Source organism: Manihot esculenta, chromosome 8, assembly GCF_001659605.2.
Source record: "Manihot esculenta cultivar AM560-2 chromosome 8, M.esculenta_v8, whole genome shotgun sequence".
Classification (NCBI taxonomy): Eukaryota; Viridiplantae; Streptophyta; class Magnoliopsida; order Malpighiales; family Euphorbiaceae; genus Manihot; species Manihot esculenta.
Genome location: NC_035168.2, coordinates 37,309,389 through 37,331,099, shown reverse-complemented (window position 1 = coordinate 37,331,099; position 21,711 = coordinate 37,309,389). Strand labels below are relative to the sequence as shown.

At 35.8% G+C, this 21,711-nt stretch overlaps 4 protein-coding genes across 9 annotated transcripts; 2 read left to right on the top strand and 2 right to left on the bottom strand.

Annotated features, from left to right (window-relative positions):
- Nucleotides 1–376: 376 nt before the first annotated feature.
- Nucleotides 377–5,212, top strand: LOC110620293 (protein WVD2-like 1). The gene is made up of 7 exons (XM_043958912.1): nt 377–519; nt 2,126–2,576; nt 3,371–3,459; nt 3,619–3,706; nt 3,822–3,893; nt 3,965–4,075; nt 4,683–5,212. Exons 2-7 carry the CDS (start codon nt 2,130–2,132, stop codon nt 4,980–4,982), a joined length of 1,107 nt encoding a protein of 368 aa, XP_043814847.1. The 5' UTR covers nt 377–519; nt 2,126–2,129; the 3' UTR covers nt 4,983–5,212.
- Nucleotides 5,213–5,672: 460 nt separating this feature from the next.
- LOC110620292 (renalase) lies at nt 5,673–15,137 on the top strand. Of its 5 annotated transcripts, XM_021763974.2 has the most exons (9): nt 5,676–5,864; nt 6,040–6,616; nt 7,063–7,332; nt 13,584–13,710; nt 13,951–14,012; nt 14,115–14,336; nt 14,479–14,600; nt 14,696–14,834; nt 14,915–15,137. In XM_021763974.2, exons 2-9 carry the CDS (start codon nt 6,188–6,190, stop codon nt 15,059–15,061), a joined length of 1,518 nt encoding a protein of 505 aa, XP_021619666.1. In that variant the 5' UTR covers nt 5,676–5,864; nt 6,040–6,187; the 3' UTR covers nt 15,062–15,137. The 5 variants fall into 5 exon arrangements, with proteins under 5 accessions (XP_021619667.1, XP_021619668.1, XP_021619666.1 ...); XM_043958911.1 differs by having other exon boundaries at nt 5,676–6,616; XM_021763977.2 differs by lacking the exon at nt 5,676–5,864 and having other exon boundaries at nt 6,483–6,620.
- An 83-nt stretch (nt 15,138–15,220) lies between these two features.
- Nucleotides 15,221–16,276, bottom strand: LOC110620294 (histone H1). The gene is made up of 2 exons (XM_021763979.2): nt 16,012–16,276; nt 15,221–15,917 (listed from the first exon to the last, which is right to left on the bottom strand). Exons 1-2 carry the CDS (start codon nt 16,177–16,179, stop codon nt 15,378–15,380), a joined length of 708 nt encoding a protein of 235 aa, XP_021619671.1. The 5' UTR covers nt 16,180–16,276; the 3' UTR covers nt 15,221–15,377.
- A 3,855-nt stretch (nt 16,277–20,131) lies between these two features.
- Nucleotides 20,132–21,234, bottom strand: LOC110620173 (histone H1). Of its 2 annotated transcripts, XM_021763792.2 has the most exons (3): nt 20,932–21,234; nt 20,517–20,840; nt 20,132–20,444 (listed from the first exon to the last, which is right to left on the bottom strand). In XM_021763792.2, exons 1-3 carry the CDS (start codon nt 21,097–21,099, stop codon nt 20,277–20,279), a joined length of 660 nt encoding a protein of 219 aa, XP_021619484.1. In that variant the 5' UTR covers nt 21,100–21,234; the 3' UTR covers nt 20,132–20,276. The 2 variants fall into 2 exon arrangements, with proteins under 2 accessions (XP_021619484.1, XP_021619483.1); XM_021763791.2 differs by having other exon boundaries at nt 20,132–20,840.
- Between the last annotated feature and the right edge of the window lie 477 nt (nt 21,235–21,711).

The following is a 21,711-nucleotide window of genomic DNA, read 5'->3' as shown; positions in this document are numbered from 1 at the left end:
TTATGATATTTTAGTTAGAAACTCAACAAAATTTTTTAAAAAAAGACATAAATATATAAAAAGTTTTTTAAAAAAATTATTTACTTCTCATTGATTGAAATATTTAAGGAATCGTATATTCTCACGTGATTTCTCTTTAGCTTTATTTAATTGTTTTTTTTTTAAATTTTTATACTTCATTTATATAAAAAAAGTTTTCAAAAAATTACGAGGTGTTAGAATTTAAATGTCAGTGGAAATTATTTTGGAAAAAAAAGTAGAGGGAATGCAGTGAAAGGGAAATAAAAAAAAAAAATTTCAGTTAATAACGGCGTTAAAACAGAAAAAACCGCTCTATGCATAATATAAACCGACCAGCGCAACATAAAATAAGAACAGTTTAAAGCCTCTCGCTATTAAAAGGCAAAATCACAGAAAACATTTTTGCTTCTTTTTTATTCTTAGAGAGATAGATAGGGAGAGAGAAACAGGGAGAGTGGGAGAGAGAAGCTCGAGATCCTGTCAGATCGCACCGAACTTGTAAGAAATCTCATCTCATTCTTACTGTTTTGGGTTTGTTTCTTATTTGTGATGCTTATGTTTTCTTCAACAATAGCAATGTGCTTCGATCTACAAGGTTGTTTATTTGATCTTTTTGGCTTCTTGGTTTTGAGGTTCTGCCTCTTGAATAGTTGCCTCATATTAGCTCCCTGCTTCCTGGATAGTCTTTGCTTTCTCCATTTGAACTCACTCTTGGCTAATAAATAAGCCCCCCCCCCCCCCCATTTGGGTAATTTTTTGAGAAATCCTTGGTGCTTCATTTGGAATGAAACTTTTTTTTAAAAAAATTTTTGGGTTTAAGTTCTCTCTTCCTGTATATAGTTCTGGATTCTGAGTAATTGTCAAGTTGGATGTGAAGTTGGGCCATTTGTTGCTGTTTTTGTTTTACATGTGTTTTTTCCTCTCTTTTTTCCTGTCTTTTTCATGGTATATTTGGCCTGAGTTTATGGTTTTGCATTCATTTCTTCTTTTCTTGAAAGAATATTACATTTTTGGGCGTTTAACAAAGCTATTTTTGAGTGCTAGCTGATAAATGGATTTCGCACTTTCTTTTCCTTTCCATGTGTCTTTCGATTTTAAAGCGTGAATTTTTTTCTTTCATCTCTTTATCCTTCAATTATTGTTATTTATTACTATTATTATTTATATCATATGAATGTAATCGTTCTCTTTTTGTTGCTTGATTTCTACAATTCGAGTTCAGATTATTTTGGTTTGATCTGTACCATCTTTTAATTTTTCTGCTGGAATTTTCCTTCAGAACATAGTGAAAATAACATGGTTTAAAGGGAAAAAAGATAAAGAAAATATTGGCTTAACAATAAAATCATTTTGTTGTCTGAACATCATGAAACACTTCTGTTAACGTGCAATTCTGGAAGGATGTAGGGGGTAAAGAATAAACAAAGCAAGCAAGCAAGAAAGAAAAATATCACCTAGTGATATTGTACAGACTATTTGTACAAATTTTGGAGTAATTTATCCTTTTTGGAACAATCTTTTATCAATATTAGTCTTAGCCAGTTTTTATAAAAAGATTGCATCTTTTCATAAAGTTTACTCGTGGCTTTGTGCTTTTCATACAAGTTTTTGGTGTTCTTTAAGTTATAATTTAATTTATTTTGCCTCGATCCAGGAGTTCTGCTTGTTAACTTCCTTTTTTTTTTTTTTTTCTCAACTTGAATGGACTATATGTAGGTCTTTTCAAGTCTCATCCATTTGGCTTTTTCAATAAATATTTTCTTATTCCATTCTTAAAAATGTATTTACTTTATCTTGTACTCAATTAATGAAGAGATTTTTTAGCTGTGATTTATGGATAGAATGTTTAAGGTGGCTTATTAAATTTAATATATTTTGAGAGTTCTATTTGTTTTAAATAATATAGCCTTTAGAGTGCTAAAACTAATTTTCAGTTCCTGACATTTCATGGAAATAGTAAATTCTTGTTTTGTAGGCTGTTTCATTTATTTGTTTGCTTTTTATCCCCAGAAAAAAAGTAGTTTATCCATTTATGTATGAGCTAAACATGTTGCTTTTGTGAAGCATTTTGACGCCAAGAACATTGCAATATTTTTTTTTTCAGTTCGATGGGACAGGAACTTGCAGATGAAGCAATGGATAGGAAGCCAAATGGTGTTATAATGAAGTCAAATGGTGTCTCTCATGATAACGTTCCTGCTCTTCCTAAAACTTCAGGACATAATGTTGAAGCAAAGGACTTCAAGGAGAAGGAAAGCACTGCAGCAGATTCAATTGTTGAGAACCAAAATGAGAATCAAGATGTACTTGGTGTGAAAAGCACAAATTTTGATACTGACCAGGCTGAGGTTAAAAATGAAAAGGCTGGATTGCAGAAGTCAAACAATGATAAAAATTCAAGTTTTCCTGCTTCAAAATCTAGTGGAGCCAGAAATGCACAGGGACAGCATACTATCCCTCAGCCATTTGCTCCGGCAACTGAAAAACGTTCTGGTGTGAACACTTCAAAAAATGTGAATAATTTAAGTTCCCCTATTGCTGCAAAGAATTCACAGGTAACTAAAGTGAACAACAAAGCTGTCATCTTGCTTTCTGTTATTTTCACCAAGCATTGCTGATCTGATATTATTAATTCAAGTAGAGCCTTGACTTGATCTGGTTGAGATTTGATCAACATCACTACAACTGTATGAGACAGTTTGTGATTGGATGATCGTACATGTCATGCATCAATGATTGATTTAGAGGTTCCCTACTTACATTGTGCAGGAGAGATCAAGAACAGAAAATTGAAAGTTTTCTGAAATTAACTTTAGTAACCGTGTACTGTTTTCTATATATATATCCGTTTCCTTTTATCTCTATGTAAATTTCTTATATTTAGTCTAAAAATTCATTTGGATGAAAGAAATTGTTTTCTTTCAGATATTTGGAACATAATATTTAGATACAAGTGAGACTGTTTTCTTATCAATGTGCCTGCCATGGTTAAGGTTTTTCTCTCCCATTTTCTCTGGTGGTTTTAGTTTATTGTTTTATGTGTATGCATGTGAGTGGTTATTCAATTGTGTTGAGCTATTCGTCGACTTGGAGAACTTTGTGTTGTATGAATGTACTGCTCCAGTGTGCAGTGTGCCTCAATAGTAATTATAACAATACAACATAATTTGCGTTGGCCTTTGAAGTGTGTATGGACTGAAGCACAGCTTGAATTCAGAAAGATTAAAAGAATAATGAATTTCTTCCCACCTGAATTAGTAATTTTGCAAAATAAATAAACAGTGGTGTTATATATGTATATTTTTATTTGGATATGACACTGATCTTAAACTCTTGCTACTTCCTTCAGCCTAATTCCCCTTCTACAGCAAGGAAGCCATTGCACCCTGATAATAAGAAGCTTCCTGATGAAGAAGATAATTGGTCTGTTGCATCCTCATATCCTTTTCCGGTTCAAGTACTTTACATTCTCAGTGTATTTTTGTACAGTTTGTTACCAGCCAATAGCAAACAGAAAGCCTTCTTTAAAAATTTATATTACATGCAAACTCTGGCTTTGTCATTTCTGGATCAGTAGTCCTTAGCTATGTTCTGTACTGCTGCATCAGCGAGAACTATTAAATGTGTAACCATTGGATCAGCTCCCACCTTTAGATCTGCTGAACGTGCAGAGAGAAGAAAAGAGGTATGTATTTGATTAAATGATCATGTGGAGCATGTTCCTTGAACTTTGTTCTTCATGGACACATTTGTATAATTGTATTGGAAAGTAACCAAGTTATCTTTGCTGTGGCAACCAGTTCTACTCAAAACTGGAGGAGAAACACCGAGCTTTGGAAGCAGAGAGAAACCAGGCTGAGGCAAGGGCCAAGGTAGATCACTTTCTTCAGTATCTTTTATATGATGTGTGTTTGTGTGCTTAAACTTTTCTCCTTTGTTTTAGGAAGAGCAACAAGCAGCCATCAAACAGCTTAGAAAAAGCATGGTGGTTAAAGCAAAACCCGTTCCTAGTTTCTACTATGAGCCACCTCCACCTAAAGCTGAACTCAAGAAGGTATTCTGATCAGGACTACGCTCAGTTCTGTATGAATTCTTAAAAGATTGAAGAAGTATATGAAGCTGGTAAAAGCCATCACTTTGCACAATGAATAGTAAGGAATGGGATATAAGTTGATGAAACTGGCATATTGTCAAGTAAGATTAATCTGCATCAGTGAAGTGGATAGTTTTGCTGCATCAGTGAAGTGGATAGTTTTGTTCCTCTAAAACTAACTGAATTTGGACCTTGTTTGAGCTTTTGACTGTTTTGTCTTTGGAGCTATGTCAAAAGGCTAGAAAGCGTGGGATGTAACTTAGATCAAATCTAGGGGAAAAGTTTTAAAGCTCGAGTCTACTAGATTTCAAATAATTTGTTTGGGGTCCTCACAAGCTCAAGCTTTTAGGTTCAGTGGTTCTTTTCATAAAGTTAACCCTCTTTAATCTCAAATAGAAGATAGATTAATGAATTAATGAATAATAGCTGTCAGTTGTGTGTGTACCTCATGCTTGGTAGTTTAGAGCTAAGATGATAGTACCATTGATTTTTGTCTAGATGCACAGCCTTGATCCTTCTTGCAGCTTTTGTAAGATTATATGTTTTGAGTACATTTATTTGTCATCAGCTGCCATTGACTCGACCTGTGTCACCAAAACTAAATCGGAGAAAGAGCTGCAGTGATGCAATCCAGTCATCCAAAGATGACGCGGGGAAACATTGTGCCCGGCGCAGCATGGGTAACCACAAAGAAGATTTGAATATCAGCCCCACAGCCAAAACTAAGGTTCAGAACAATGGTCATAATATTAAGGGCAGTCGCAAGTCCAAGGACAGATCTAAACAGGAAAATGTTTCAGCAAAGGGAGTTCCTGACAAGATCATTGGCATTGAGAAGACAAATGAAGACATCTCAGTTGAGTCATAAACAGCTGGTTTTCACTAACTGTTAACTGAGGGAAAATCTTGAGTTTCCTTAGTTATGATATTGGATGTTTTGAGAGGGAATAGCCTGCTTCTTTTTCAGCTGTGATGACTGTTTTAAGTAATTTGTGTCGATGTGAATTGTATATGTTTTGTAAGTTACATCATTACATATCATGTTATATATAAAAAGAGTTAAATGAGTCTTTTTTGGACAAAATTTGTTATTTTTCACCTGATGATGTAGATGTTGGCTGTTTTCTTTCTTTGAAAAACCATGACCGAGTAGTTATTCTGTTTAAAGGTGCATGTTGACATGATTTGTATTCGAATTTGCTGGGGTTTGCCTTTGATCATTCCTGATGTTAGGCTTTCCTTCTGTGGAATTTGAAGATTTAATTGCATGGCTGCAGCTTTTCCATGTCTGGAGCACCCCCGCCCCCCAACTCGACACACACGTATAGTCTCCTTGATCGTTATTGAAGCAGCTAAAATAGCTGGTTGCCGTAAAGAATAAATTGCGTAAATGAAAAATAAAATTATATCGAGTCAAAATCTAGTAATCTACAACTCTCTCTAGTTTCAATTAGAGAGAATCTCTCGTAGGGGCCTCTCCTTTCTTTTGCCAGGAGAGTGATTTCTCTCCCTCACTTCTGGTGGTTTCTCTCGTTTTTTTTTCTTTCTAATTTTCTTTAGGTTCAATAGAGAGGTTGAAGTATCTTTGGATCTGCAGGTTATAGAGGATTTCGGTGACAGATCTCAGCTTTCTAGGTTCCACATGTGTGCGATGAACAATTGATTCTTAAGGCATATTGAGATTGCTGATGAGCTCTAGTCGACATCGATAACCCCTTGGTTGAGTTCGCTATCCACCTCAATTCAAAGGGTAAGCGAAAAAAGTAGAATATTTGATAAAAAAAAAACAGGAGACTCAGTGATTTTAGGGCTTTAACTTGTAATAGGCCTTGGGCTTCCTTTCGGCTTTTTATATTTAGGCTTGTAGCCTTACTATTTTCATGCTGACTATGTTGAAATTTGGGCCTAAAGCACTTTTCTGTTAGATGAAAATCTTACCTTCGACTTGACAAAATGGAAAGAGAAAACAAAAATCCAAACAGCCTCCCTCTAAATTTATGGCTATGGACAAAATTGTTTTCTTCGACTGCCACAGAGAAGAATTTCAAATTAACAGGATAAGAGACCGTTAATATGGTTTCTCAGCTTCTTTCTTCAGTTTCTCCCTCCAAAACCATGACCGACTTTGTTCACTCTCTCCCATGCATGTCGTCTCTCTCTTCTCTTATTGTCCAACCTCTCAAACTCCAGCAAAACTCCTTAACTTCTGCTACCTTCTCCTCTTCATCCTCCAAATCTTCAACCCTAATTTGCTCTTCCAAACCCAACAACGGAAGAGCCCCCATGGACGGCGGCAGACCCGTATCGAGAAACCGCAAGAAATCATCTTATGGAACCTCTAGGAGGTCGATTCTCAAGAAATCATTCACCCAAGAGCAGGTTAACTTTTCTTTTCCAGTTACGCATGATCCTCATGTGGGTATAATTGGAGGAGGCATGGCGGGTCTGGTTTGTGCTTTGAGCTTGGAGAAAAGAGGGATCAAGTCCACAGTTTTCGATACGGTTGGTCAGTTGTTTCTTTTTAGCATTTGTTTTTCAATATGGATTTTCATTTTCTTTCTCCTCTATTACTGTGAAAGGAAGATGATTGTGGGTGAGTTTTTAGTATTTGTAAGTACCAATTTATGCTTTATAGAAATAACATTCTTCTACTTGATTCTTTTATCAAAGAGCTTAAGGATACAATGCTCAAATTTCATACAAACCTGTTAGAATGGATAAACAATTTGTGTTTTGTTTTGCTGTCTGCACGTAAATTTCCTGAAATGAATATTCCTTTGGATTAAACGTTCTTACACTATGTAATGGAATACTATATATGCTGCCAAGGGACCATGGTTCTTTGTGGATCCATACTGCCAGGATCGTGCTTGGAAGCAATTAATAGTTTCTTCTGTATTTAAGTTATTACCATTATGAAGGTTACTCACAAAGCTATGCCAATTCAGGGGAACCATGGTTTGGGAGGAAGAATGGGAACTAGAAAAATTGATCCTCAGCCGCTAATATTTGATCATGCGGCCCAATTTTTTACAGTAAGTGATCCTCGTTTTGCTGAGCTTGTTGATAATTGGTTGGAGAATGGTCTAATTCGACAGTGGCAAGGTACGATTGGAGAGCTTGAAGTGGGCGGTCAATTTGTTCCGCTGCCTTCTTTGCCTCCAAAATATATTGGTATCAATGGAATGCGCCCTCTTGCTGACGCATTACTATCTCAGGTGATTATTCCATTGCTGTTTTGTCATACTGTTTTTGAACTCCTCTGATAAAGTGGTTAACAAAATCTTTTCCTTCTACGAAAAAAGAAAGAAGAAAAGATTGAACAATAAATGAATTCAATTGTCGTTGGATACCTTGTATCCACAAGGCTGCAGCTTCAATGGTTGGCTTAGGCTGGAGATGCTCTACGGCAAAAGCAACCTGGCTCTAAATTGGACGGTTCATCTCTAGATCAAATTTTCATGCTTGCAGAAGGTTGTCTAATGAAACATTGTCCATGTGTTATTGAAGTTAAACCTTAATACTGTTCCAAAAGAAATATATAGTAGTTAAAGGTGAAGAACTTGGTTCTGGATTGCTTAAAGCTTGAGCTTAGACACCTAAGCCTAGGGTTGTATCAGACGTCCCAGGAAAGCAGTTCATTATGGCGTGTGGATTGGAAGGGGACTGTGTTCATCAACAGATTTGATTGCAATGGAGTATCTTTAAGTTGAGAACTACATACGAGTAGTCCTCTTTGTCAATGGTCCTAGTACTTCATTATATATAAAATTTTTATTTCTTCTCAAGTATGCTTTTGAAAAATGGTCAAGTTTGTGGGATTTAGTGTAAATTTATTGATTGCCAAAATTAATTATTTGCAGTGAACTTCATTTGTGTTTTGGTCTGATGGTGCGGGAATTCATCTCATCGGCATAGTCATTTTGGTAAACCTGGTCTGTCATGATACACTTGGGAAACTAGAGAGAGGGAGAGAGATGTATGTAAATATAGCAAAGCCTAGGGAAATGCTAGGTGATACTTGCATTCTTCCATGTCAATGAGGTTCACCAAAATAACAGTCATTATTGGACTTGCCATGTCTTTGGGCAGGAAATATGGGATTGAGCTTGTGAGGATATTTACTTAGTAGTATAGGCCAACCTAGGCCTAGACTAACATAAATAACCCGTCAAAATCAGGGAAATGTAGTCTCGAGAATTTTCAGTTTAATTTTGTCTAGCATCTTGTAATGTAAGACATACACAGGCCAAGCTTGTCCTCAACCCCTTCTAGATAAATCTGCCCATTAGTTGGGTTCATCCACCAAGTTGTTGGGTGGAGGTGCTATGTTTTATTGATTGCTGGTTATCTAGTATTGAAAATTTTTTTACCCGTTATTTGCCTCCTACTTGGTAATTGGTTACAAAAGTCTAATTTCTTCTTGTAGAGAGATATTGTATAGTACAATAGAGATTACAACATATTTATACATGAGATACCGTATCTAGAAAGGAAAAAAAAATTAAGCCTATGATCATGCAATCCCTAAGATTAAGCAACTAACATATCTAGCAATATTTACTTTCTCTATTAACATATTTACTTTCTATAACCTATAAAACTCTCATTCAAATTGGAATATAGATGTTAATCATGTCCAACTTGTTACATATATAATCAACTCGAGCCCCGTTTAGAGCTTTAGTGAAGATATCTCCTAGTTGTTCTCCAGTTCGAATATGTCCTGTTGAGATTATCTTTTGTTAGACCTTCTTACGAACAAAATGATAGTCAATCTCGATGTGTTTAGTCCTCTCATGAAATACTGGATTGGAGGCGATATGGATAGCTGCCTGATTATCACACCACAACTTAGCAGGCACCGAATTTGTGAATCCAACATCTTTTAACAATTGACGCACCCATAAGACTTCACATACGGTTTGTGCCATGGCTCGATATTCAGATTCAACACTAGAACGAGATACCATATTTTGCTTATTCCATGAGACTAGGTTATCTCCCACAAAAACACAATATCTAGTGGTTGACCTCCTATCAATCTTCAAGTCTACCCAATCAGCATTAGAAAAGCATTCAATATTTGAGTGCCCATAGTTACCATAGAAGAGGTCTCGTCCTAAGGTCCCTTTCAAGTAGCAAAGAATTTGTCCCAGAGCATCCTACTGAGCAACGGTAGGAGAGGATATAAATTGACTTACAACACTCACTGAATATGCAATATCAGGACGAGTCACCGTCAAATAATTCAGCTTGCCAACTAATTTTCTATACATTTCAGGATCTGCAAATGGCTCACTGTCTTCTGTGGTAAGTTGAAGATTAGGGGTCATTGGTGCATTACAAGGCTTAGCACTCAATTTTTCTATTTCTACCAATAAATCAAGAACGTATTTCCTTTGAGATAAAAAAATGCCTTTCTTACACCACATAATTTCAATGTCCAAAAAGTATTTCAAGGAGCCCAAATCCTTTGTATGAAACTGTGTTTTGAGAAACTCTTTTAGGGATGTAATACCAACAACGTCATTTCCTGTGATAACAATACCATCCACATATACTACAAGCAGAATTACTCCACTATCAGAATTTCTATATCACACTGAGTAATCACACTTACTCATCTTCATTTCAAACTGTTGGACCACCTCACTAAACCTGCCAAACCATGCCCGAGGACTCTGTTTTAAGCCATAGAGAGATTTTTGAAGTTTACAAACCTTGCCTAACTCTCCATGAGCAACAAAACCAAATGGTTGCTCAATATTAACCTCCTCCTGAAGGTCACTATGGAGAAAAGTATTTTTAATATCCAGTTGATGCAAAGGCCAATCATGTGTAGCTGCTAAGGAAATAAACAATCGAACAAATGCGAGCTTGGCAATGTGAGAGAATGTATCAGAATAGTCAACTCTATAAGTTTGAGCATAACCTTTGGCCACTAAACGGGTCTTGAGGCGAGCAACAGATCCATCAGGGTTTACTTTCACTACAAATACCCATTTACACCCAATAGCTCGTTTTTCTGGGAGCAAGGACATCAACTCCCAAGTACCATTAGTGTCTAGGTCCATCATTTCTTCTTCCATTGCAGCATGCCGACCAGGATGGAATAAAGCCTCAATAACAGTTTTGGGGACTGAAATAGAATCTAAAGCAGTGACAAAACAACGAGAAGAAGAGGATAATTGACCATAAGAGACAAAAGACGAAATAAGATGAGTGCAAGTACTTTTATATTTGCGAAGAGCAATAGGCAAATCCAAATCAGACGTAAAGGATCGGTAGGAGCAGGGTTTGTCGACGAAGAAGCTGGTAGCGGAGCGGAGTCAAAGTCCTCTAAGCGTCTAGAATAAACATAAAAAATGGGAGCGCGACCTGGCACATGAGCGAATGTTGCAGGAAGCGTCTGAGGAGACAGAGAGCAAACAGTGTATAACAAGAGGTCATCTTCCTCCCCTTGGGTGTCATAAACAGATGATGGCGAAAAGAACAGAGTGGACTCAAAAAATGTTACATCAGCAGACACAAGATACCGATTAAGATTAGGAGAAAAACAACGATACTCTTTTTGAAGCCGAGAGTAGCCAAGAAAGACGCATTTGAGTGATTTGGGATCTAATTTAGTAATAGTGGAAAACGGAATATTATAAAGGATATCACCATGAAGGACGGAGGAGGGTATGCGATTGATAAAAAAAATAAGCAGTGGATACAGCATTAGCCCAAAAGCATTTAGGTACTTTTATTCGGAATAAGAGGGCTCTGGCTACTTCAAAGAGATGTCGATTTTTCCTTTCGGCAACTCCATTATGTAGAGGAGTGTCAACATAGGAAGACTGATGAAGAATCCTTTTTTGTAACAAATAAGTTTGAAATTCCCCAAAAAGATACTCTTTAGCATTATCATTAGCAATATTCGAATGGAAATATTGAATTGAGTTTGGATTTCAGCATAAAAGGCACAAAAGATAGAGAATAATTCTGAATGACTCTTCATTAAAAATAACCAAGTAGTGCGCGAGAAATCATCAATAAAAGTAACAAAGTACTTAAAGGCTAACTTAGACATAATAGGACAAGGATCCCAAACATTTGAATGTACTAACTCAAAGTGGGGCGAAACCCGTTTATTGACTCAAGACACTATAGGTAAACAATGATGTTTGGCAAGTTTACAAGACTCATACTCTAAAACAGACAAAGAATGAAACTGTGGACATAACTTCTTTAAAGCCAAGAGAAAAGGATGCTCCAAACGACAATGAACATCAAAAGGCGTTAAACTCGTGGAACATGCAAGAGATCTAAGTAGTTGCTAATCTAAGACATAAAGACCTCTGACTCATGCCCTCTATCAATAATCTGCTTCGTCAAAAGATCCTGAAAAACACAATAATCAGGAAAGAACGAGACAACAATTCAATGCACGAGTGAGTTTACTAATAGAAAGCAAATTAAATGAGAGCTTAGGAAGACATAACATAGAAGATACAGGAAGAGAAGGGGTTAAGTTGATATGTCTAGAACCCATGACAGAAGATTTAGTGCATCAGCAAGAGTAATATAAGAAGACGATGCATGAGATTTAAGATTGGACAAAAGGATAGAATTACTTGACATATGATCGATAGCACCAAAATCAATAACCCATTTGGAATATGAAGACACAAGACATGCAAGAGTTACCTGACTTGGCAATTACAGTGATAGAGGAGTTAGAGGATTTTAGAGATGCCTAAAATTGGGTGGATTGTGCGTACTCATCTGCAGATATCAAAATTCCCTGATCAAGAAAGGCCTCAACTACCATATGCACCATTTGTGAGCGCTGATTTTTATTCTGAAGTTTCAGGCACGTCTTCTTAGTGTGTCCAGGTTCATGGTAGTAATAACAAATGATTCCACCAGAGTCAAAAGTAGGAACTGATTTCCCAGAAAATTGAGATCCTTTACCACGATTAAAATCTTCCCTGTGCTCACCTCTGTTATTTTGTCTGTCACTGTCATTGCGACTAACAAGAGCACTAGTGGTGTGTGAAAAAATTAGAAATTCTGTACGCAACACCCTAGTGAAAACATCATGTAGTGACGATATTTCAAAGTCAGAAAGAATATGAGATTTAGCTGTCTCAAACTTTGGAGGGAGACCTGCAAGGAAGCTCATAACAACCCTTTGCTCTCGTTGAGTTTGTTGAGTTTTTACATCTGTACTAAAAGGCATCAAGACATTAAGTTCCTCGTACACTCTTTTAAAATCCATAAATAAAATAGAAGGTCAGAGTTCTATAATTTTTCTCAGCTCGATAATATGTCTTGCACACATCATAAATACGAGAAATATTTCCTTTGTCAAAATATAAAAACTCCAAATAATCCATGAATTTTTTAACAAATTCATAGTGATTAATAAGGCTGATTACCTCACTATGAATAGAATTTCGGATATGCAAAAATAATCGAGCATCATCCCTCATCTAATTTCTCCTATTTTCATCAATTGGAGGATCCTTGGTAAGATGATCATCCATACCGATACTTCATAAATAAATACGGATAGTCTTACTTCAATGCAGAAAATTAGATCCATTTAATTTGTGTTCCGTAATTTTAGGTATCACAGGAATCACCTCAGCTACGGTATTTTTAACTTCAGCCATGAGAACAACCAACCAAAGCAATAGCAACAAAAGAAACACAGAATCAGAAATCAGGACGTGAACAATACTCGGACATGAATAGTACCCAAATGTGAGCAGTACTAAAAACGCCTCCTCCCAACACTCAAACGGCAAACAAACCATAGATTTGTCGAGTGGGTTGCTAGGCGACTTCAGTGAGGGTGACCGGGGCAGCGATAGACAGGCAACGCGCCTCCACGTGCCGGCGAGTGGGACGGCGTCAGAACTTTGTCGCGGCGCGTGAAGCTCACTTGCCGGCCGGACACCCGTTGTCTCTTCAGGGCAGCTTCGCCAGCGCTCCGGCGTCCTTCCTAGGTAGGCGGTGAGAGACAAATATTATCTTATATGGGTAATCCAAAAGAACAGGAGCCCTAAGTCTCAAAAAAATTAAATCTCTATGGGAATGGTTCTGATACCATGGAGAGATAATATTCGCTGTGTATTACAATAGAGATTACAACATATTTATATATGAGAGACCGTATCTAGAGAGGAAAAGAAATTAAGCATATGATCATGCAATCTCTAAGATTAAATAATTAACATATCTATCAATATTTACTTCCTATATTAATATATTTACTTCCTATAACCTATAACACTTCTGGTTTTCTATTAGAAGATGAGAGTTATGTTTGTGGGCCTGATGGCTGGTAACTTATTAAGCAAATGTATATGCTATTTTATTTTAATTTTGATGCAGGGAAAACCCAGTTCTTATTACCCCTCTCTTTTTATGACATCCTCTAGGTCACAGCTTAATAGATTCTGAACCCTTGCTGCAGACTCGCATGGTGAGTGTGGTGAGACCTTGCTGGATAAGTAGACTTGAGCCATTTAATGGGATGTGGCACCTGAGCGAGAATGGAAAACCTTGTGGGCAGTTTGATGTCATTGTCATTGCACATAATGGTGAGACTTCTTCTTACTTCATTTATGGTCTTATTTTACCAATTTTTACAATATTTCCTCATTTTGTTGTATCAGTATTAAATATTATTTGAAACTTGGATGACTTATAAAATGCTACACTTTGCTTCTTTTTGTTAAATTTCCCATAAGTATTTATATAATGTAAATCTGTAGACTTTTGAAATGGGCTGTTCGTATGACCTCTGCTTTGGGTTAAATAATAGCCTCTGTGTCTGACAGGAAAATGTGCAAATCGCTTGCTTGCTTCATCGGGCTTGCCACTAATTGCGAGACAAATGAAAGTATGCTCAAGTCGACGTAACCCAGATATTATTTTGGCTTAAGTAACTTCCAAATATGGTTGATTTGTTCTCAATTGCTGGGTGGTGTTTAAATGCTTGCAGAAGCTGGAATTAAGCTCTATATGGGCCCTCCTTGCAGCATTCGAGGATCCCCTTACAATCCCAAGTGGTGCACCCCCGTTTGAAGGAGCTTTTGTGAAAGGAGTTGATTCTGTCTCATGGATGGGAAACAACACTATGAAGCTATTTTCTGAGAATAACAGCCCTCATTGTTGGACCATTTTCAGCACTGCAGCTTTTGGAAAGAAAAACAAGGTTCCTCAGGTTAGTCGCAACTAGTTTTTTTTCCTTGCAAGTAACTGTGAAAACCAAATTTAGAATAATTAGATTCCCCATCCTCAAGATAAAGCAGATATTGTGGAATAGAGGTTTGTATTCTATGTAAATGTAGCTGGTGTGTTACTAGGAAAATATTCCAAGGGCAACGGCAGAGAAGGTGGAGACAGCCATGCTAGAGGGTGTAGAAGCTGCACTTGGACTACCAAAAGGGTCACTTCAAAAGCCTTTTTACAGCAGAGTCCAACTATGGTAATACAAAACGTTACAATTTCTTATGGGCTATGAAAAATACTAAAATGTGAATTATTGTGTCGAAAAAGAATGATGAGGTGTGGGTGATACAGGGGTGCAGCTCTTCCAACCAACAGTCCAGGAATCCCATGCATCTTTGATCCCAATGGAAGGGCTGGCATTTGTGGTGATTGGTTGTTAGGTTCGAATCTAGAATCTGCAGCTTTAAGCGGCATGGCCCTTGCTAATCATGTAAGTTCAGTTTTCATTTCGTGTTTCGGAACAGTGAGTCTGGACTAGCAAATTATAATTGGGAGGCGGGTGTGATGCAGATCGGTGATTATTTACAAAGCTGCGGAGGCCGTCCAGAGGAATTCGCCGTGGGTTTGGACAACGAGTTCCACTCTATTGAAGGGCACGATATTGGACAATTTTCAGGGCTGGACATGGAGTCCAAGCAACTTCAACACTTCAATTGAATCAATAATAATATTATTACTACGTTATTTCTTATACCAACATTCATTTGCATTTCTTATAATATGATTTTTTTTTAACCTGCTGGCGTGCGAAGCTCGCCTGGTCTGGTAGTTTCATTCCGCACCCAAAAAACACTGCGTATGATAAAAGAAACGCCATTGAGGGACAAATTTAATGAAATTAAAATCTATTAAATTTCTTAAACAATTAAGGAAAAAAAAAACCTAACAAACAACTCTGTTACAACTTGCAACTATCAAACAAGAAATTTACATTGCTACCCCTCTATCCAGATCCCAACTCAAGACCAAAACCTCATTTCTTCGCCTTCTTCGCTGTCTTCTTTCCGGGCGTAGTTTTGGCAGCAGTTTTCGCCACCTTAGTTGGCTTGGCCACAGTTTTCGGCTTTGGCTTCGATTTTACTGCCGACTTAGCCTTCGGCCTCACTGCTGGTTTAGCTTTCGGCTTCACTGCTGGCTTAGCTTTCGGCTTCACTGCTGTTTTAGCCTTCGGCTTGGCAGTCGGCTTAGCTTTCACAGGTGCTTTTGGCTTTGGCTTGGTTGCCACTTTGGCTTTGGGCTTCGCAACAACTTTTCCAGTTTTTGGCTTGCTGGCCGCAACCTTAGGCTTCACATCAGCTGGTTTCTTAGCCGGAGCAGAGCGAGTTGGGGGAAGCTTGTACGAGTTTTTCACTTTAACGAGCTTGCCAGAGGCAACAAGTCTCTTCAATTGAACCAGCAGAAGCTTTCTAAAATTTGAAGGCAACTTCTTTTGCTTCTCTTCGATAAACTTAGTGATTGCATGTTGGCTAGATCCAGTCCTCTCTTTCATTGTAGCAATAGCATCAGTTATCATCTGCATAGAGATTTTTCATTAAATCGATAAACACAAAATATTATTTTTCTTTAAAATAGGTTTATATAATCATAAAGTAAAGAAAAAGGATTACCTCAAGGAAAGAAGGATAAGCGCGAGGAGACTTGGCCTTCTTCTCCACTGTTGCCTTCTTGGCTTTTGGAGCATTGGCCTTGGCCGCGGTGGCCTTTGTGCTGGCTCTCTTGGACTTCGTATCGGCCACCGCCGGCACAGCAGGAGCCTGAACTTCAGAGTCGGCCATTCCTATAAATTGAAATTACTCTAAACCAGAGAAACTCTTGGAGAGACAGAGAGTACTTGTGCAAGAATAGCAGAGAGGGAAAATTGGATATAATGTAACATCAAGAGAGAGAAAGGATTTTATAGGGAAGAGTCGTGGATTGTGATTGGTGGAAAGTAATTTGACACGGATCGGTAGGCATTTTAGAAATTTTGAATATGGACCGTTGGATTGGAGACTTTTTCACGGTCGAGAATAAATGCTTAGTAAAGATGCGGATCATAGTGTCGCTGGGATAATAGCTCCACATGGAGGGGAATGAGATGGGGCTTCAACTTTCAAGTGTGTTTTTGAGCAGAATTCTAATGGACGTAGATTAGTATGTGGTTAATGGATTTTAATGAGATTTAAAGGGTTTTTAGATTAGGACGTCAGCTTTCCAAGGAGTGTTTATTCAGGCTGTTTGGTGCAGAGAACAGGGAGAATTTCGGATTTGAATGTGAAATGGTCAAAATTAGGGTTTTCGATAAGTTAGCTGAGATTTTAAGGGATTATTTAAAGTATCTTGTAAGTAAATTGCAATTTTTTTGAGGTATATGATACTAGCATTGTAGAGGAGTTTATTGGTTAAAGAATCATGAAATTTGGTTAAGAAATGGGTAGTGAAATTTTGATTTGAAAGTGATTCAATTTGAACATACTTAATAAGGTGTGATAGTTTTGTGACATTGAGCACACCATATATATAGCAGTATTACAATGCATGTTCTAAAATTATTACCTACAAATATAAATGAAATTAGGGTTACATTGCTACATGTTACTCCAATGTATATGTTTAATTTTTAAAATTTTAATATAGGAAAACTCTTATCAATGAGGGTTAGAGCGAATGGTAGAAATTTATTTTTTTATTTTGATGATGGTCTTCAACTTTTTGGCTCTCTAAATTAAACAACATGCTCTACTAGTATGAAAAGAAAATTAGTAAAATTAATGATGGTTAGGTAAAATTTTACTGTAAACGTAGTGATTATTCATGAATTATTGGATATACTAGTACATGTATATTTTCTAAAATTAAGAACTCAACCTTTTGTGAGCACCATACAACTTAATTCTTCATGCCTCCCTTCCATTTTGATTATTCAATTAGGGTGAACCTAACATAAATCCGCGTTGATATCAAAACGAGTTTTAACAATAATTAGGTTGAGTGTTTTTATTGAGATTTATGCAGAATAAATTAAGTGTATTTAATAAATACATAATTTTACATGCAAATATAAACTTATGCTCTTATTAATTCATGGTGAGGTAATTAAATTTATACTCTTATTACCTCATGTTTTATCTTTATTCCATACTCAAATTTATGCTCATTAACAGTAAACAATCGACTAATAAATGCGGAATTAGTTTCTCCATATCCTATCCTTTCATCAGTGTCACATTAGTCAAATTCGCAGCACGTACATTTAAGATCTCGACGTCGGCTAAGAGAGTCGACCATCATGTTGGTGATTTGCGCGTATCTCCTTATTGTATTAGGTCGTGCTCCGCCTGCTCGACCTTTGACAAGGTCGATTTTCTGATCTGGTCGACTATAGACATGTTTTAATAATAGAGGGTTTGATATTTTATAGGTTTTATTTTTCAAAAGCAAATATCTTATAGGTTATCAAGTTCAAATTATATGGTTCTGATAAGGAATAATATATTTTATGTAACTAACTAGATAACCACATTTTTCATAACTATCTAAATAAATATAATATCTAGTTAAAATAAAAATAATATATAATCTCTATCTTTATCTCGTAAATACCTCTATAAAAACTTCATAACTATTAAAAACTGCTCTTTTAGTAGAAACTTTAATACCTAGATTAGAGAACAAGTATCTAAAGTCTATCTTGGCACATCCATATCATTTCTATGCCAAAAAAACTCATCGAAAAGTTGGTCTAAGGGGCTTTTTTCTTCGTCCAAATGACTTTGAATGGTGTTAAATTGAAATTTGAATATTTTAGACCAATTACTCATCTCACACCATATGATTTTTGCAAAACAAATATATCTTTTTACTGAAAAATGGTAACTTCACCTCTATTATTAAGAATTTAAAGTTAGCACAACTATATTTCACAAACTTGGATCTAAAATCCTTATAAGAGAGACATATTATTTTTATCTCAAAATTTGGAAGACTCTGATACCATGTTAAATTTAAATAGTATCTAACTCACCTCAAAAATTAACTTGAAAAGTGCCTAAAACTATTATAAGAGACATTATCTTTATTCCAAACCGATATAGAATTAACTTCTGGAGTTTTGAAATTTTATTGTTTGTAACTCCGTAGACTATTTTTATATTCACTTTTATTTCTAAATTCTTTTATTCTATCCATATTAATAAATAAAAAAAATTACTATATAGTTTCCGTATTATAAGTAAATTTATTAGTCGAAAACCACTTCTAATATTTTATAGAATTAAATAATTAATCGTTCCTTTAGTTTTATTTAAGTAGTTATTATTTAGTTGGTATGAAAAAATTCATTAATAATTGATTTTAATTTTAAAAACTACATTCAAATGTATTTATTTTTTTAAAAAAAGTTTATTAATTAATTATTTTATATTGAGAGCATTTTATATTTTTTTAATATTTAAACTTTAAATTAAAAGAAAACTAATTTGTACTATTTTTAAAATTTATATTTATAATACCACATGGATCGACCGAATTATTATTATTTTTCATTAAATCACTATCTTTGTGACAAAAAAAGGGCTCTCGTAATAGGCAGTCTTTATTTTCTTCTTCCCTTAGCTTAGCTCTGAAATTATTATTTAATTTATAGTTATTAAATTAGTTAGTTTGTCAGTTTTTTAAAAATATATTAATATATTAAAATTTTAAAAAAATCTACTAATTAATTTTTTATTATTTTTAACTATTAAATATTTTATTAATTAATTAATATAATTTGAAAAATAAATTCAGACCCGCACTTTTATAAAACATTTACTAATTAATTTTTTTTATATAATTATTAATAAATTTTTTTAATTTTAAATGAAAAGTAATAAATATTTTTTTAATTGAGGAATTTAATAAAATTTTAAATAACTTTTAATTTAAATAAAAAATGAAACCGGTGAAATCTAATCGACATTATATATAATCTTAAGGAAACTTAATTCATTGTACTGCTCATTTCATTTATCTTTCCATTAACTCTTTCAATTCTTATTCTTCCTCTTCCTTCACTTCTTCTTCTTCTTCTTCTATGGTCCTCCATCTTCATCCCACTAACTCATTGTCTTCCTCCTCTTTTTCTTCTTCTTTGTCCTCATTTGCCTCTCTCAGATTTTTTTTTATTATCATTACCGTCACCTCGTCCAAACGGGAGAGACTAGATTAAAGAGTGATGGGTTCCGCTCAAAGCTTCAAGAAATTGGAGAAGATAAGACAAGTAATCTTATTTGATTGTCTGCTTAATTGTGTGTTTTTTTTCGTTGTATTTGCTGTGAAGATTATGCAGAGATGGGGTGTAATTGTTGAATTGAAATGAATGAATATTGAGTTATTACTAAATTTACAGATGCTCTGTTCTAGATCAGGACACTACTTTTTCTTTTTCTTTTTTTTAAGTGCCACTAAAATATCTTTAAATTAAAAGACTAAAATATAAAAAGAGATTTTATTATTCTATTTTTCATGGAATTATTTTTTTTAAATTTTTATTTCAATAAATTTTTTTATTTATATATAAGAATAAAATCATAAATAATTTTATAAAAAATTATTTAAATTTTTTGAATTGCATTTCTTATGATATAAAAAGGAAATACCAAACCAAGAAATTACCTGGTCTGGTAATTTCATTTATAATCGAGTCCAACCTAAAGTGCGCTATTCTACTCCCACAGTATGATAAATGAAACGCCATTGACGGGCAAATTTAATGAAATTGAAATCTATTAAATTTCTTTAGAAATTAAGAAAAAGTAACATAAACAAAACAGCTCTGTTACAACCTGCAACTATCAAACAACAAATTTACATCGCTGCGCCTATATGCAGATACCCAACTCAAGACCAAACCTCATTTCTTCGCCCTCTTCGTCGTTTTCTTTCCTGCCGAAGTTTTGGCAGCAGTTTTCGCCACCTTAGCTGGCTTGGCCGAAGTTTTCGGCTTTGCCCTCGACTTCACTGCCGACTTAGCCTTCGGCTTCACTGTTGGCTTAGCCTTCGGCTTCACTGTTGGCTTAGCCTTCGGCTTCACTGTTGGCTTAGCCTTCGGCTTCACTGTTGGCTTAGCCTTCGGCTTCACTGCTGGCTTAGCTTTCACAGGTGCTTTTGCCTTTGGCTTGGTCGCCACCTTGGCTTTGGGCTTCGCAACAACTTTTGCAGTTTTTGGCTTGGTGGTTGCAACCTTGGGCTTCACATCGGCTGGTTTTTTGGCCGGAGCAGCGCGAGTTGGGGGAAGCTTGTACGAATTTTTCACTTTGACGAGCTTGCCAGAGGCAACAAGTCTCTTCAATTGAACCAGCAAAAGCTTTTTAAAATTCGAAGGCAACTTCTTTTGCTTCTCTTCGATGAACTTAGTGATCGCATGTTGGCTCGATCCAGTCCTCTCTTTCAGTATCACAATCGCATCAGTTATCATCTGCAGGGAGATTTTTTTTATATAAATGATAAACACACAAATTTTTTTTCTTTAATAAAAGGCTTATATAAAAGTGAAGATGAGGGATTACCACAAGGAAAGAAGGATAAGCGCGAGGAGACTTGGCCTTCTTCTCCACTGCTGTCTTCTTGGCTTTTGGAGCATTGGCCTTGACCGCTGTGGCCTTTGTGGTGGCTCTCTTGGACTTCTTACCGGTCACCGCCGGCAAAGCAGGAGCTTCAAATTCGGAGTCGGCCATTCTAATAAATTGGACTTTCTTTAAACCGGAGGAAGTCTTGGGGAGAGGGAGAGAGAAAAATATTATTTTTTCTTTTTCCTTTACAAAGACTGAGAACTTGTTCAAGGACAGCGGAGAGAGAAAATTCTAAATAATATAGCATCAAGAGAGAAAGGATTTTATAGAGAAAAGCCGTGGATTGTGATTGGTGGAAAAGTTTTTGTCATGGATTGAGTGGCTTTTTAGAAATTTTGAATATAGACCATTGGATTGCAGACCTTTTCACGGTCGATAATAAATGCTTAGCAAAGATGCGGATTGCGGCATTGCAAGGATAATAGCTCCATATGGATAGGAATGAGATGGGGCTTCAACTTTCAAGTGTGTTTTTGAGCAGAATTCTAATGGACGTAGCTTAGTCTGTGGTTAATGAATTTTAATGAGATTTAAAGGGTTTTTAGATTAGGACATGAGCTTTCCAACGAGTGTTTATTCAGGCTGCTTAGTGTAGGGAACAAGGAGAATTTTGGATTTAAATATGGAATGGTCAAAATTAGGGTTTCCACAAGTTAGCTGAGGTTTTGAGGGATCATTTAAAGAATTTTGGAATTAAATTGTAATTTTTTTATAGTA

Bases quoted from the DNA above. Each gene is read 5' to 3' on its own strand.
- LOC110620294 (XM_021763979.2), bottom strand. From the start codon at position 16,179: ATGGCCGACTCTGAAGTTCAGGCTCCTGCTGTGCCGGCGGTGGCCGAT. The intron at 15,918-16,011 runs GTAATCCTTTTT...ATCTCTATGCAG, and splicing joins CTTATCCTTCTTTCCTTGAG to ATGATAACTGATGCTATTGC.
- LOC110620293 (XM_043958912.1), top strand. From the start codon at position 2,130: ATGGGACAGGAACTTGCAGATGAAGCAATGGATAGGAAGCCAAATGGT. The intron at 3,460-3,618 runs ATATCCTTTTCC...TATGTTCTGTAC, and splicing joins AATTGGTCTGTTGCATCCTC to TGCTGCATCAGCGAGAACTA. The intron at 3,707-3,821 runs GTATGTATTTGA...TGTGGCAACCAG, and splicing joins GTGCAGAGAGAAGAAAAGAG to TTCTACTCAAAACTGGAGGA.
- LOC110620173 (XM_021763791.2), bottom strand. From the start codon at position 21,099: ATGGCCGACTCCGAATTTGAAGCTCCTGCTTTGCCGGCGGTGACCGGT. The intron at 20,841-20,931 runs GTAATCCCTCAT...ATCTCCCTGCAG, and splicing joins CTTATCCTTCTTTCCTTGTG to ATGATAACTGATGCGATTGT.
- LOC110620292 (XM_021763974.2), top strand. From the start codon at position 6,188: ATGGTTTCTCAGCTTCTTTCTTCAGTTTCTCCCTCCAAAACCATGACC. The intron at 6,617-7,062 runs GTTGGTCAGTTG...ATGCCAATTCAG, and splicing joins AGTCCACAGTTTTCGATACG to GGGAACCATGGTTTGGGAGG. The intron at 13,711-13,950 runs GTGAGACTTCTT...TGTGTCTGACAG, and splicing joins CATTGTCATTGCACATAATG to GAAAATGTGCAAATCGCTTG.